This window comes from Paroedura picta, chromosome 7 (assembly GCF_049243985.1).
Source record: "Paroedura picta isolate Pp20150507F chromosome 7, Ppicta_v3.0, whole genome shotgun sequence".
Taxonomy (NCBI): Eukaryota; Metazoa; Chordata; class Lepidosauria; order Squamata; family Gekkonidae; genus Paroedura; species Paroedura picta.
In genome coordinates this window covers 52,366,307-52,381,214 of record NC_135375.1, presented here as the reverse complement: position 1 = coordinate 52,381,214, position 14,908 = coordinate 52,366,307, and the positions used below count along the sequence as shown (strand labels likewise).

General features: G+C 39.9%; 1 protein-coding gene across 4 annotated transcripts in view; it reads left to right on the top strand.

Moving 5' to 3' along the window:
• The window catches only part of SEMA6A (semaphorin 6A), a 198,553-nt gene that overhangs the window by 148,151 nt on the left and 35,494 nt on the right, over positions 1–14,908 (top strand). The window contains exons 17-19 of one of the 4 annotated variants that reach the window (XM_077344352.1): positions 2,596–2,616; positions 2,744–2,794; positions 10,941–11,105. In XM_077344352.1, coding sequence (XP_077200467.1) covers positions 2,596–2,616; positions 2,744–2,794; positions 10,941–11,105 — 237 coding nt within the window. The remainder of the gene's footprint in view (positions 1–2,595; positions 2,617–2,743; positions 2,795–10,940; positions 11,106–14,908) is intronic. The other 3 variants (XM_077344355.1, XM_077344353.1, XM_077344356.1) reach the window with 3 other exon arrangements.

Genomic DNA, 14,908 nt, shown 5'->3' with positions numbered 1-14,908 from the left:
CTGAGCCTGTTTCAGAGTAATTTGTCCTTGACAAGACTGACAAGCTCTTTTAATAAGATTGCAATAGTACAGTTTCAAAAAGACAAAATGTGTAAACCAGTCACCTAAACCTTAAAAAGCTAACAACATTTTGCACACCAACAATGTGTAGCAATGTCCCAGTGCTGTTTAGGGAGATGAAATGCAGGCCAGTCAATAAATGCAGCAGGGTAACACTTCTGGGACTTTAGACTGCCAATGGAGGGTCAAAAGTCTGAAAGCTTCTTTTCTCATTATTTATTTTATTTATTTTTATTAATTGGATTTATATCCCGCCACTCTTGGGATGTCCTGCATTCAGACAAGTACCATGCCACAGAGAAGACAAAGTAAACCCTTCTTTCTGAGACAGTAGTTTTCTACATACAAGAAGGGGGGGAGGAGTAGACAGATGAATATTCAGATATGTACTAATATGCTAAGTGGTACTGCTTAGGAAAATATTTTATCACTCAGTTCTTCGTGTAGAGTAGGAAGTGAGGGAATATTAATCTTGCTTTAAATTTACTTAAAGATTTTGAAAAACATGTTTAGGTTTGCATTATATAAACCCAAACTGAGAATCCAAACCTGCTTTCTAGATTGTTTTCTTCTGGTTCACAACCTTTATCAAGTAGGTTAAGCGAAGACAGAGAAGCTGGCCCAGGGTCATCCAGTGATCTTGGAGTTGGAATGGAGTGGCAGACCTGGGTCTTTCCCACTATCCTAGTCCAACATGCTACTGTTTATACAACACTGCCCTTTATTCTAGTCTTTCTAGACAACACAGAATATTTTCTGCTCTTCAAAAAGTTCTGTGTGTCATTCTTGTTGACAGAAAAGCAGATCACCGCAACATAAAGTGATGAGAATCCAATCCTGCCCCTGCAGTGAAAAACACACCCATGGTTAATTATCTGATTTCAAAATTTGGACTGTAAACATTTACTGTAGAAGTAACCTCCTTTCTGAAATCTGAAAAACCAGTATCTCTTTGCTAACCTCAGGAGAAACATTGAGAAGCTCATATGCTAGAAGTCATTTAAATTACTGCCTCTGTGCTGGGACTTGACACAGAGCAGCTATATTCTAATTCTTTCAGTAGTTCTTCAGAATAATTCAAGGTGCATTTTCAACTTGTCTTATAACTTTAATTGATTGTTGTTGGTTAAGGATGTGGTGCAGGCAGGACAGTGCATGATTAAACAAATAGAAAAGATCATCGACAACACTTCTAGCCTGATCCGAAGTATGTGGACTCTGAAGTAAATTTCGTTCAATTGATAAAGTTTAGGAATTAGCATATACTGACCCACTGAGAAACCTAATTTAAAGTGCATAGCCTGAGCACTTTTTAAATATACCATTTGGTTTATAATTGAGGTCCAGTATGTTTGCTGGCTTTGCATCAGTATATTTCTCTTCCACATCAGTCTAGAGGCAGGAATTTGGGACCAAACTGTACAGTTTGAGAAAGGTTTATTCACATACTTTGAGATGGTTATTTCTCTAGTTGACTTTCACTGTATTTAGGTTTGATCCTGCCAACTCTGCACCAACATGGCTTTTATTCCACCATCTATAACAGGAACTTGATAACTTACTGGTATTCAGGATTGTTCTCACTATTGTATGTTGGAAATAAGAGACCATAACATCCTTCATTGCATTACTCACTCCCATTGGCACACAAGTTTGAGTCAAGATTTCACTTCAGACAATTCTTTTTTAAAAAATGACTTCCATCAAAAGTGAATGTGAGACATGATACTACCAAAAGCCATGATCTCATTTACTAAGTATGTTCTTTGTAGATAGATCAAAATGGGTATTTTGTTAGCCTGTAGCTGAAGAAAACATCAAGAGTTCAGTACGACCTTAAATACTAACAAAATTTATGACATGATATGAACTTTCATGAGTCACAGCTCACTTTTTCAGATATTTTTCAGATTTTTGACAAGTAGCCATTTAAGAGTTAATAACCTTAAAGATGGCTTTTCCCCAACAATACTGAAAGATCCTGTTTTGTTATGCTGACTCAGGATTTAGTCATGCAATAGTTGCACGTTGATCAACTTAGTTTACCTACAGCCTAAAGGAAATTTTAAAGTCATCAATCCTATCCTGTGAGTGAAACTAATCTCTATGCACAGAGCTAGTTATTAGCTATATGGGTAATTTTTTCTGCAAACCTATGTGGCCCACTGGCCTTGACCAATATATATATATACAACCCTGTCTTCAGTATTTTTACCAACCTGGTTAACTCCTTCTGTTGTTTTATGATTCACTGCTACGGCTTTTCAAGTCATTTGTTGCCTTTTCTCTTCAACTAAACCATGAATGTAAGCATTGGCTTAGATCTTGTGCCTCCTTCCTGCCTATGCACACTCTTTAAGGTTTTATTTAGGTGAACCTACAAAAAATATTATAGACCACTATGAGATGTTCAAGTTCTAACATGGGAAACTTCCACTGTATAATTAGTGGCAAGGATGTGTGCAAGGTTTTGTGGACACAGAGCAATGTTAGAAATAATTTTTCCCCTCCCCTCCTTTCTCTTTTTTTTTCCAGATTCGTTCGTAGCCCTGAATGGTAAGGAAGTTCCAAGTCATGTCATTGTAATGCTTGTCTGTATAGGTCAATTTTGGAAGAATCATGTTTTACAAAATATTTCCATGTTTTTCTTGTTTTAATACTTTGCCCTGATTTTTTTTCATAGACATTTCAACTATTTCATCAGATCATGAAATGTCTTACACTCCAATGTATGGTCAGTGTCTAGATTTCTTTCAAAATTATTCCACAATTCCTTGTGTTAGCTCCTAGATTCATTCCCAAAATAGATTGAATCATCTGGGCCTGGTTCACTAAATTCATCATTCTCTAACCTAAAGTGCCATCATTTTAGTCACTTTTCTCAAGAGGACTTAAGAATTCAAATTCTAGTCAAATACCTTGTTCATTCACATTCTTGAAATATGCAGCTTTTAAATACAAGAACCTAGGGGTGAGATAGCCTATGAGAATACACTGCTGCACAAACTGACTGCTTCAGGAGTCAGTTAATATAATAAAGTCTGCCATTTGTCTTTAGACTTCACAGATATGAAGCTGCAAATTACACAGATAGTTCTATATATATGTTACATATAAACTTTCTTACCATTGTAAACATTGAACCTATAGAGAAATATGGTTATTATCTTCATCATCTAACTAAATTTGAAGGTACAGGTTTGGAGAGGGTGGAAATGTGGGACATATTGACTTGGAAGCAAATCCCACTGAATTCAGTGGAATTGACTTCCAACTATGCATTCTTAAGATGGCTGATAAACGTTTTGATTATAGAGCAGTTTTGAGGCACCAGATGACAGAATTTTGCTACCCCTTCCCATGAACGTGTGTTCCGTCCTGCCTCAATTCTCTATGCACAAGGAAGTCACAAAACGGAAAGCACTCTTGTTGATTACCTTGGTTGACCTAGGTAAAACATTAGCAAACATGTGGTCCAAATCCATGTTTGGTAAAATAATGTGAAGGGAGGGTGATCTTACAGCAGTAGGAGGTGCATAACTCTTTGACCATCCAATGATTCTCCAGTGCAAATGCCTCCATATACGCACATCTGTTTTTACACGGGCCATTCTGAAAGCAAGACAGTTTTGATGGTCATTTGCAAGAGAAAATTAGAATAGTAGGTGAAGGAGAGTTAGGCGCATGCAACTGCACACACACCTGTAGGAGCCCTGCATTTTCTTCTTAGGGCTAAACTATATGAGTTTTTTTTTAATTAGTCATATCTGGGCAACTTCAGTTCACTTCCCTCACAGACAGACAGTATGGGGGACATTGTTTGAAAAGTTGGGGGAGGGGAATTAGGTACTTGACTTTCCCTAGCACCATAGTCCCCAGATGAATTGGGCTTCTGCAGACTTTTAAAACAACTTTAAAACAATTGTTCTGTGTCTGTGGGGAAAGCAAGTCAAGTCCAGGAAACTCTGACTAGAATCACTGAAAAATAATTGCATGTAGCTTAGTCTTTAAATTCGAATCTCATCTGTACCATGTTGCAGTCCAACAGAATTTAGCATTCCAAAATCACATGTTTATGGCAAAATGAAATACTTTTCTCACAATGAAAAACACAGAAATGATCGTGCTGCAGCAAGTTCATTTGACAGTAAAGCAAACTGTTTTTTTTTAAGCTTTGTTTTCTATCGGGTGTTGTAAAATTTGCAAGTGACATTTGTTTGCAAGTATAGTGATGAAAACACCGGAAGACACACGAGGAGATGCCTGACCTTTGCTTTGCATGGGGGACAGTATTTCATTTTAATATCAAAGATCTATTCATTAAGTGGTGAAAAATAGGTTGTTTGTTTTGTAATTCCAAACAGACAGTGGCAGCAACAGAAACTGTCAAAGCAGAATTGAGTCTTGAACAGGAGGTGGAGGAAGGGTTGGGATAATGTGTATTTCATAATTTTTTCCAGCAAGAAACATATCATTTATTGTTTGGAAAATATGTACGGCCACTCCTCCAAACCTTCTCAAGAGGGTTTAACAATTAAAAAAATATAAAACAAAGCCAACCAAGGCAATTTAAATAAGTTGTAAAAAATTGTACCTAAAACAACAAGCTGATAGAACAAGTCAAGGCAATAAAATAATAAATAATAAAAACATGTTAATAAAACCATTACAATAAGAACAAGCCATGGCATAAAAGCATAACTCAAGTTTTAAATTAATATACCATAAAAAGATGTGTAACAAAAAATGGTTTGTGGTCTGGCAAATATTCCTTTGAATGTTGTAGAGTAGGCTGCTAAAAGCTGCCCTCTTTTAAATGGAGCCCCATTAAAAGGGTGTACATGAAGATCATGGCTTCTTAAGAAACCATGGGCAACAAAATTTTGCTTTAAATTCCTATTTACTACATTTTTATCATACCTTTCCTCCAAAGAGCTCAGGCACTAGATCCTCATTCTTGCAACAGCCTTTGCTCAAGCTGATTCCGCACATGCGGAAAAATGAGGGCCGGGATCAGTATGGACCCAGGGCTAATTCCTGTGTCCACATGACAACAATGCCAGGCTGCTGCCCTCCTGGGCCTGGTGCAGATCTGGCCCCAGAATCCCTGGGTCAAGGGAACATGGATTCTTCAGCATTTCCATTTTGTTCTGTAGGAGCCAACAGGGCCTGTCCCACGGCAGAACCTTCAGGACGGGAAGGCCCGGCTTCTCTTCGCTCTGTGGAGGCCTGCAAGGGACAAAAATTGGCCTGTACAGTACACTGGCTTTTATTGTCTCCATCAAGGTGCATCTGGTCAACCATTGGCAACAAAGGGCACATTAGCCCTGTTCACATGTTACAGTGAATGCACATACATTTACAGTGTGCACTTGATTGCTTTTTATACATGTGTTGAGTGATTCTCTTGTTACATGCACAGCTCAATGTGTGACTGAACCTGCATATCTGTCCTGGTTTCATTTGTAAACTGAATGTGCATTGGCATCTGTACACATGTACATGTGATATGTATCTGCATGCACTGTAACGTGTGAACAGGCCTTCTTAATGTTTCCTTTTCAATTACTGAAAGCATCACAGAAAAGATATTCGACTACAGCCTTTACATTATACCAGCATTTCCATCAGATCCTGGTACGGACACTGAGTAAGACCCTTTGTAAAGTTAAGTGAAATCTTATGGTATTGATGCTGGATAGAGGCGGGTCAGCCGTGTTGATCCTTCTAGACCTATCGGCGGCCTTTGACATCGTGGACCACGAACTGTTGGTCCATTGCCTGACCGGTACGGGGATACGGGGCACAGCCTTGTGCTGGATACGCTCCTTCCTCCAGAACCGGTCCCAGAGGGTTGCTGTGGGGGAAGAGCTCTCGCGGCCCTATAGACTCCTTTGCGGGGTCCCTCAGGGTGCGGTCCGATCCCCCACATTGTTTAACATCTTTATGCGCCCTCTGGCCCAGCTGGTACGGAGCTTTGGGCTGGGTTGCCATCAGTACGCTGATGACACCCAGCTCTATCTCCTAATGGACGGTCACCCGAACTCCCCCCCGGAACCATTTGCCAGATGTTTGGAAGCGGTGACAGAATGGTTCGAGCAGAGTCGCCTGAAACTCAACCCCTCCAAGATGGAGGTCCTGTGGCTGGGGGGAAGGGGGCGGGAACAGGTAACGCGTTTACCCACCCTAGCAGAGGTGCAACTTACCATCGTGCCCCAAGCTAGGAATTTGGGTGTGACCATTGATGCCTCCCTGACTATGGAGGCTCAGGTCAAGAGAGTAGCGGGCCAGGCATTTTTCTACCTTCGCCAGGCCCGGCTATTAGCGCCCTACCTGTCCCCTGACCACTTGGCCACAGTGATCCATGTGACAGTCACCTCCAGAATAGATTTCTGTAACTCGCTCTACGCAGGCCTACCCTTGTCCCTGATCCGGAAACTACAGCTGGTACAAAATGCAGCTGCCAGGGTCCTCACTGGAACATCCTGGAGGGCCCACATCCAGCCGGTGCTGAAGCAGCTGCATTGGCTGCCAATTGCTGCCCGGATCCGGTTCAAGGTTTTGGTTTTAACCTTCAAGGCCATACGCGGGCTGGGACCCACATACCTGAGGGACTGCCTACTGCTCTATGCCCCCCGCAGGGCCTTACGCTCTGCGGGTGAGAACCTGTTGGTCGTCCCCGGCCCGAAGGAAGCGCGCCTAGCCTCGACCAGAGCCAGGGCTTTTTCAGTCCTGGCCCCTACCTGGTGGAATGAGCTCCCGGGTGATCTGCGGGCCCTGCGGGATTTGTCAGCTTTCCGCAGGGCCTGTAAAACGGAGCTCTTCCACCAGGTCTATGGTTGAGGCTGGGGTCAGCAAATCAGGGACATCGCTCCCCCCCTAGGAGTTGGAGTGTACGCTACTCCCCTATCCTTTCCTCTTCACCTCTTAATAATTGGGGGAGGGATGAGATTTTAGCCGCCATGTTAGTAGACTGATATTTTAATGGAAATTTTAATGGGATTAGTTGTTGTGAGCCACCTCGAGTCTATCGGAAGAGGCGGGAAATAAATCTAATAATAATAATAATAATAATAATAATAATAATTCTGTGGCATTGTAAACATTCCTGTTCTTCAGCTGTTTGCTCAAAATGCCTAATAACAGAATAATAACAGAAGACTCATTTATTTTTGTTGTTAGACAAAGACTCCTTTTTTATTCATTATAATCACACAGAAAGTCATTTTAGCATGATAAGGAAATTATTTATTTTAAGCTTTTTAAAGGTTTAATTTAAATTATTTATGAATATATGTAAGTGAAGATATATATACACCCCTTTTTTATTCAGTCCTTGAGTTGTTTGATATTGCCAAATAAATCCTGTCATAATTTACCGAACAGCTGATAAAAATGAAATGCCTGTCCAGCTGACCTTTCATGCACAATTATTTTCCATATCCAGAATAATTATATTGACATGACACCTGTTTTGTCAGAAGCACATGTAGGAGCACTGGCAGACAAAACCGGCTTTCTCACTGTAATTTTTGATTTTATAAGCATCCCTTTTAGTGAATCAGGCCCTTGTTCTGCTAGCACCATCTCCTGTCTCTGTCGTGTTAATTTAATTTACCCTATTCATTGTCTCTCTAGGTTGCCCTGGTTTCTTAACAGAATAGTATGTAGCACAAATTAATCACTATGATCTGTAAAAACCCATGTCAAACATGTACTGATAACCTGTCTCGAAGTTTTTCGAGATCCTTGACATGAAATGCTCTAGCTGCATCCAGCTTCTTCTCACCATATTGTTACAGCTGTAGGTTTCTTCTTTCATAAACTAACAGTACTTCCACATATGATGCAAAAACTGGACTCAGTTTGAAATATCAAGATTCACTTTTTTTTCTCTTTGAAATTGAACAAAGCAATGTTTGAAAACTATTTGTACATGAAAACTCATTTTAAAAGACTAAAGTATCATCATTTATAAGATATTTTATGATTTGTGAGGAATCTAGTTTAATTCCTTTGTGTTTTAGAAATTTTGGAGGTAATCCGTATTAATGCAGACTATTATCTCTGATTTGCCATTTCACTGCTGTAGACATCCCAAAGGTATATCTTAAGCATCCCGATGGACTCGTTGCTACAACAGCCTTACTTCCAAATGGCTTGCAAGTTGTTTTCTTGCGTTCAATTTACTTTGTCCTGTCAGTCATTCTGCTGGGCAGAGGAAATATATTTCACTGTTTAAATTCCTTTAAATATATCTGCAGTGGGGTGGCCCTTGTGGTAATTCCCTGGGATGACTACAACTCCTTGCCACTAAAGCATCATTGGGGGTGGGGGGACCTGAGTATATAGCAGAATCCAGTGCTGGCTCATGATGTCATCATCGGCACCCGCACCAAGTACTACTGTACACCCTATGATCATGTTCTTGCACAGTGTTGCAACAGCAACAACTTCTTTGTTGCCTCCTTAAACTCTTCAGTACTGGCACAAAATTCCTGTTCTGCAGCTTTCACTGGTGGTGCCTATAGTTTCTCCCTGAACTGCATCTTAAGGAATGGAATTCACTGCTCTGTGTGCTGTATTAAGTGTGCATGCAGAATATGAACAGTTCACAGCTTTGTGCTTGCCCCATATCCCAAGAGTGACTAGTGCCAAAAACGGTTCATTGCTGGCACAGTTCAGGATAAGAAAAGAGTGCCCACTTGGTGTTTACAGGACTAGATTTGAATGAAGTGGAAATGATTTAGTATGATTCAGCCTCATCTCAGCCTCTGTGCAGTAGAAAGGAGACTTTATCTTGATTACATGTAGAAAATCATTTCTAAATGCACAGTAGACTAACACATTAATAACGGAGGGAATAGGCTGATTTTTTCACATTTGTGAAACATTTTCTTGCTCTAGTACCATCTGGTACTCATTAATTTCTTTACATAGCAATAGCTTTCCATTGCCAATGAGATCTCCACATAGTTGTAGCATATGGTTTGGGAACTCGTACTGCAGAGAATGCGTCCCCTGGGCAAGTATTTCTTCTAGATTACCGTATTAAGAAAAGGTTTTCCTTAACCATATGTACAATTTAACCATAAAATGGCCCCTTGAATACAGCTAAACGGAAAGTATCAGTTGGAATGTGGCTGCAAAATGCATATCAAATCCAAGTCTGAAACATAGCTGCTATTTGGTAATGGCTTCAGCTAATGCTTTTAGATATAACTAATTGCTTTCTTGTGCTGAGAATTGCATTCCCTGTAAAGACAAAGAAGATTTTGTGATTGTGAAAGTAAAGTAATGTGTGGGAGTAAATTCAGAGACCTATGCATATTTCCATTGTTGTTTGCTGCCTTAGTACTGGTTTGGGGACAATCGAGAAGCTGACCCATATGCCATTTTACAGATGTTTTCCTTTTTCCAAAGTAGTCCATGTTACAGAAGTCACATGTCTTTACTGATGTTGTCCTCAGCAACCTATTAAACACTAGGCAACAAGGGCCTCAGAATGTGCCAATAGGCTGAAATTCAGATCTGCTGTAACTTTCTTTGCTTTGTAGACTTCTCTGGAAGTGTTTGTCCATTTTCTCCTCTTCCCAGCCCCAATTTAAGGAATTATTTCAGACACCCCAATTGGCAGCTTCCAAGTTTTATTATTAATGGGCACTGGTGGAATTGCATGCCCTGTCAGGACAGATAAAGCATAATGCAGTGCCCTTGTCAGTGTAATTTGTCAGCCTGGGGTACAGTACGATAAATTAATAATGTTAATGATTAGCTGTAGAGTCTGATGGCTGAATCCCCAATAAAACACTGTGAATCTGACCTGCTTTCCTGCAAAGTAGTTGCATACATGAAAAAGGGTTGACTAAAGTGACAGCCTCCCCTTCTGTCATGCTACATGGGTTCACACATGCAAACATCCTATAAATTCTGCTGGTTCTCCTTCCACTCCACTCCAAACAGTATTTTCATCAAAACTTCTCTGTCGTTTTCACTCAAGCCACCCCACAATCCCCCTATTACATAGTCTGCTGTGCTTTCCTCAGTCCCATGATACAACTGTCTGTGGCTGCCATTTCCTGCCCTTCCCAAGCATCCTTAAAGACTGGCTCTACTCCTCCATGTGAATTGAAAGGATTTGATTTTGCTCATTCCCGACTAACCCCAAAAGACTGGTTTCACAGTGTGCTTCAAGACCTGTGTTTGTCCTGGAAGTACCAGGTAGCATTGGAGATTAGGGGAGCCTTTTATGTGTTAACTCTTGATTTACCTGCTTCAGTCTGTAAAATAGACCTGGTCATTTTATTTCTGCAGTGGCACAGTGTACCTAAGACATTAATCTTGAACAGTGGAAGCTTTAACTGGTACAAAATACAGCTTGCCTTCTAGCAAGAGTGGGTAGAAAGAACCACTTAACATTTATACTTTAGAATTCACCCTAGCTTTTTGTTGTCTTCTGGGCATGATTCAGTGTGCCTTCTGTATAGCTCTAAATAAGAGGAATACATTGACCTAGACCTGCAGTACATTCACAAGCACCTTTATCCTTATGATCTCCCCTCATATTTTCTAAGATCTTTGGGATGGGCCTTCTCTAAATGTCTGAAGTGAGGCAAGTTAGAACCAGAAGCAAGACCTTCTTGATTGAAGTTTCTAGAACTTCCTCCTTTGGAAAGCTCATTCAAGCCCCTTTGCCAAAAAACAAACCAACAAAACCCCTGTGTTTGGAATCCGTGTTTTAATTGCTGCTCTGTGTAACTATTTTCTTAGCAAATGTGTCTCTTCCTGCTATAAACAGGAGTTTAAATCCTTGACTTTTAAGGACATACATTCCATGCTATTTGTTGCCACCTTGCCTAACTGTATTTATGATGCAACAGGGCACTCCAGTTTCCTAGTTCCCAGCACCACCACTTCAGACTCTCCAGCCCAACAGGGCTTCGATGCTAGGGAGCGCATGCTAGATTGGAAGGATCCAGTTGGCTCATCTGAAAACACAAATCCATTTGTGGCTGTTTCATCCCATAATCACCAAGACAAGAAGGGTAAGGCCTTGGAAATCATTCTTCCTGTGGTGGGGAGGGAGGGGGAGCGACTGCAGTGTAACTGCTTCCAGCTGAATCATGGCAACATGTCATAAAAATCTTACCATATAATTAAAAGCTTATCTCCAAAAAAGAGGGCCAAAGCAAAATTTAAATTTGGTTCTTGCTGTTCAGTGATGAAGAAAACCATGTGGAACAAATGCAAGATATAAAGTTTGTACATGTTTGAGGACAAGCTTGGAAAGCTTAAGCTAGTGGAGATGATAATGATAGAAGATGAGTCTTAGTTTTACATTATTCACCATTTTGCACTTCCAGCCGAGCATATGAAAGTATTTTTGATGTTTAATTCATTTAAGCTGCAAGATCAAGCCATTTATGTTATGAAAACCCCACTGAAATTAAGGGCAAAATTCGTCAGAAAGTTTCCCATTGTAAGTCTATCTGAAATTAACAGAAGCTTGAGTTTACCCCCATATTTTTCAGTCTGGTTTGCATTGGACACCTTCCTGTGCAGGAGGCCATGAACAGAGCTATTGCAAAATGGCTGTTAACATTTGTGGGCTTTTATATTCTTGAAATGAAAATAGTAGTCACATTTTCAGGTGCTTTCATACATGCTGAATAATGCACTTGCAATCCACTTTCAATTGTTTGCAAGTGTATTTTGCTGTTTCACATGGTAAAGTCCAATTACAAACTCAAATGCCCTTTTTTAATACTAACACTTTACAACTGTAGTTGTAAGTAGTGTTTTTTTTAAGTTCTTGAATCCCGTTGGAGATCCCCCACCCCACTACACACACACATATGCACACACACACACACACAGAGGCAGTGAGTGGTTAGGCACCAGTATTATTTTAAATTAATCCTTGTAGCAGGGGAAGCATGATTCCAATTTACAGCCTCTTAAATTGAAAGCTGACAACTCATCCTCAAAAACAGAAAGAGGCATGATAATATGTTCTGTGGTAATGTGGCAATGCTGCTAACATCAACCTTTCTTTTAGCAGACTATTTGAGGAGAGACTGTATCATTTTAGATGGATAGAGACACCAATAAAAATGTAGTGTTCTAGCAATTGATTTGGCCTTAACCTTTTCCTAACAGACCACGTCCCAAGAAGCCTCAGTTTCATATTTCATGTCTATATTTTACCACAGTTTGTATCCTGTGTTTCAATGAGGCTTCCATGTACCACTGTTGTGTAAATGGTTTGAGTTTGCAGTTTAACAGTGCCGTCCAATGCAGTTATACCCTTCTAAGTTCATTGACATCAGTGAGCCTCCACTTTCAAGAGACAGAGAACAAATAGTTTAGATTTAGTTCAGATTATTTGTTCTTCCTGGTTTTTAGACTTCACTACTCTTTCGCTCAGTAGTTGCCTTGATAGGCAAGCCAGTTGCTTTTCAAGCTATACTGCATTCTCTTTCCCCTTTCAAAACAGTCCCCAATGAAATTAGACTTTTCAGTGTAAAGCTTGATAGTGTAAACCACGATAGCTTTCACTTGCATTCGCATCCTGAAGATGTTACAATAGAAGTGTTATGAGCACTTGACTTGATCATTTAATCTGGTGCATTCTTTGGGACCTAATTAGGATCATTACCAAAGCTGGAAGCTGTCTGCACACAGTCTGTACAAACAATGGTGGCAGAGGTGACTGCATGGTTCTGTATCATTATCACATATCTGTGTGCTGTCCCCTCCTTCCCTTGCCCGCCCCAAGCCCAGCTGGCTTTCAGATCAAACCCTTTTGATATTGTAAATTGTTTTCCAAGGGCAAAGGAAAGAGATGTTACGCAAACTTTAAAAAAATGAAAAACAGTGTTGCGCTTAGTCATCTTTGTATTCATTTTGGATGTGGATTTTATTTTCTTTTGGAAAAAAAATTTCGGCCTTTGTTTTTTTTTATTTTGCAGAGTGCTTTGTTAGTGTTATTTTGCAATTGTGTTACTTCTGTGGAGGTGCTTTTGTCTGTCTTTCCCCCTGCCCCCCAAAAATGACTTGCCTCTAATTGTATTAATTCTTAAGCCGCTTGCTGCTTCACTTTCAATGCCACTGATGCCTTGATGATGTCACATCCATATGTTCAGCTTTTTAATTCAACACAAGCATCCCAGGGAATATCTGGGGGGGGGGCATGCAAGAAGTGGGGAGGGAGATAATTAAATGGGGATTTGATTCATGGGAATGTGACATTTGTGTGCACCGCAGCTTCAGTAGCTAAATATACTCCGGAACTGATGATTGGAAGAACCCTCACAATTCTTGCCAAGATGAAAATGTGGAGTTCAGTGCACAGCCCATTGGATCAAAGATATGCATATTATTGTTTCTAGTTTTTGCATTTGGACCACTGAAATACACCTTCTGATTCAGGTGTAGAGGGGAGGACTCAGTAACAGCCAACAATTCTTCTCTCCAGTTTTGCTTGGCAAAATATTACATTTTCCTGTTGATGACTTCTTTATCCTTATGTAGAAATAAACATGCAGATTCATTTCCGGAGTATATTGGTTTGTTCTGCTTTTGTTTCTTGCTGTGTTTGCAACTTTAATTTAATTACCTGTTTTTCACCATTCTGAACACCAATAGCTCTCTCACGTTGCAATCTAATCCTCCCTTCTGCTGCCATTGTACATAGTCTCTCCCCTGCCACTTCCCATGATAGAAAACCCTTTGTGTGGAATGCTCCAAGGCTTTACCTCCCTTTATGATAAGTAGTACTACAGTGCTGTGTTTAGATCTTCTACTAACCAAAGACTGGAAATAAAGAAAATAAAGACATTTTGTCTTATCAATTACATGCCCTTGCCCTTCATTATCCTGCTGCCCCTTGTCTGTTGCCTATTCTGTTACTTAGAAAAAATGCTATATATTATCCTTACGTTCATTAGTTCTATCTGCAGCCAATTGTTCTGTTTTCAGTGTTGCTCCTTAGATGTCTAGAGTCTCCCAAGCTGTTCCCTTTAGTAAAAGTGCTGGAAATGGGATCCAGATGTGGCTTCAACTCCATTGGGTTTGCTGTTGTTGTGGCATTAATTCAGTTATTCATAATTTGGGCCAAACATTTGTTGTTCCATTTAAATGTACAAGCTCATAGTTTGTTTTTTAAAAATCTGATTTCATATCACTTTTCATTTCTCTCAGATATTATGTGAGATAATTTATTTCTGGCAAGATGATCCTAATATCGTTACTTCTCTTAGGACAATTTGTCCTTAATTAGAGCTCCTTACAAATAATGCAATAACGCTATTTCGGAACAAGTGAAATACTGTGAGGCACTTCCTGCATTCAGCTGCTGGCTCACTTCCTGAAACCAGTGATCATATAAACAGTGTAGCATTGGAGTCACAAAGTCATGTGAGATCATGGCTCCAGTTCCATTAACAGAAAAGTGGTCACAGAAAAGAAACCATGATCTCTTGTGAGTTCGTGGTGCTGGCATTACACAATGCCTGCATGTTGTTCATTCACATGAATAATGATTTGTAGAACTGAGCTAGCAGCTGAACATGGAAAATGTTTATAACTATTTTTGTGAGCTCTCTTGAAAACTGAGGACGCAAAAATGGATTATAAACACGAAAATAAAAATAAAAATTATAGTCTTCATCAGATTCAGAAGGCTGAAATTTTATGTCTGGAAATAACTTTTTCAGTTGGTTTTAGTAACACTGTAAAAGCAGGCATCTAAGGTAAATTAAAACCACACCTCTTTCAAGATACATAAACAGTTGTATTGTCCATGGACAAACAGCTGGCTTAATTGTATCTCAAAGATAGAGGGGTA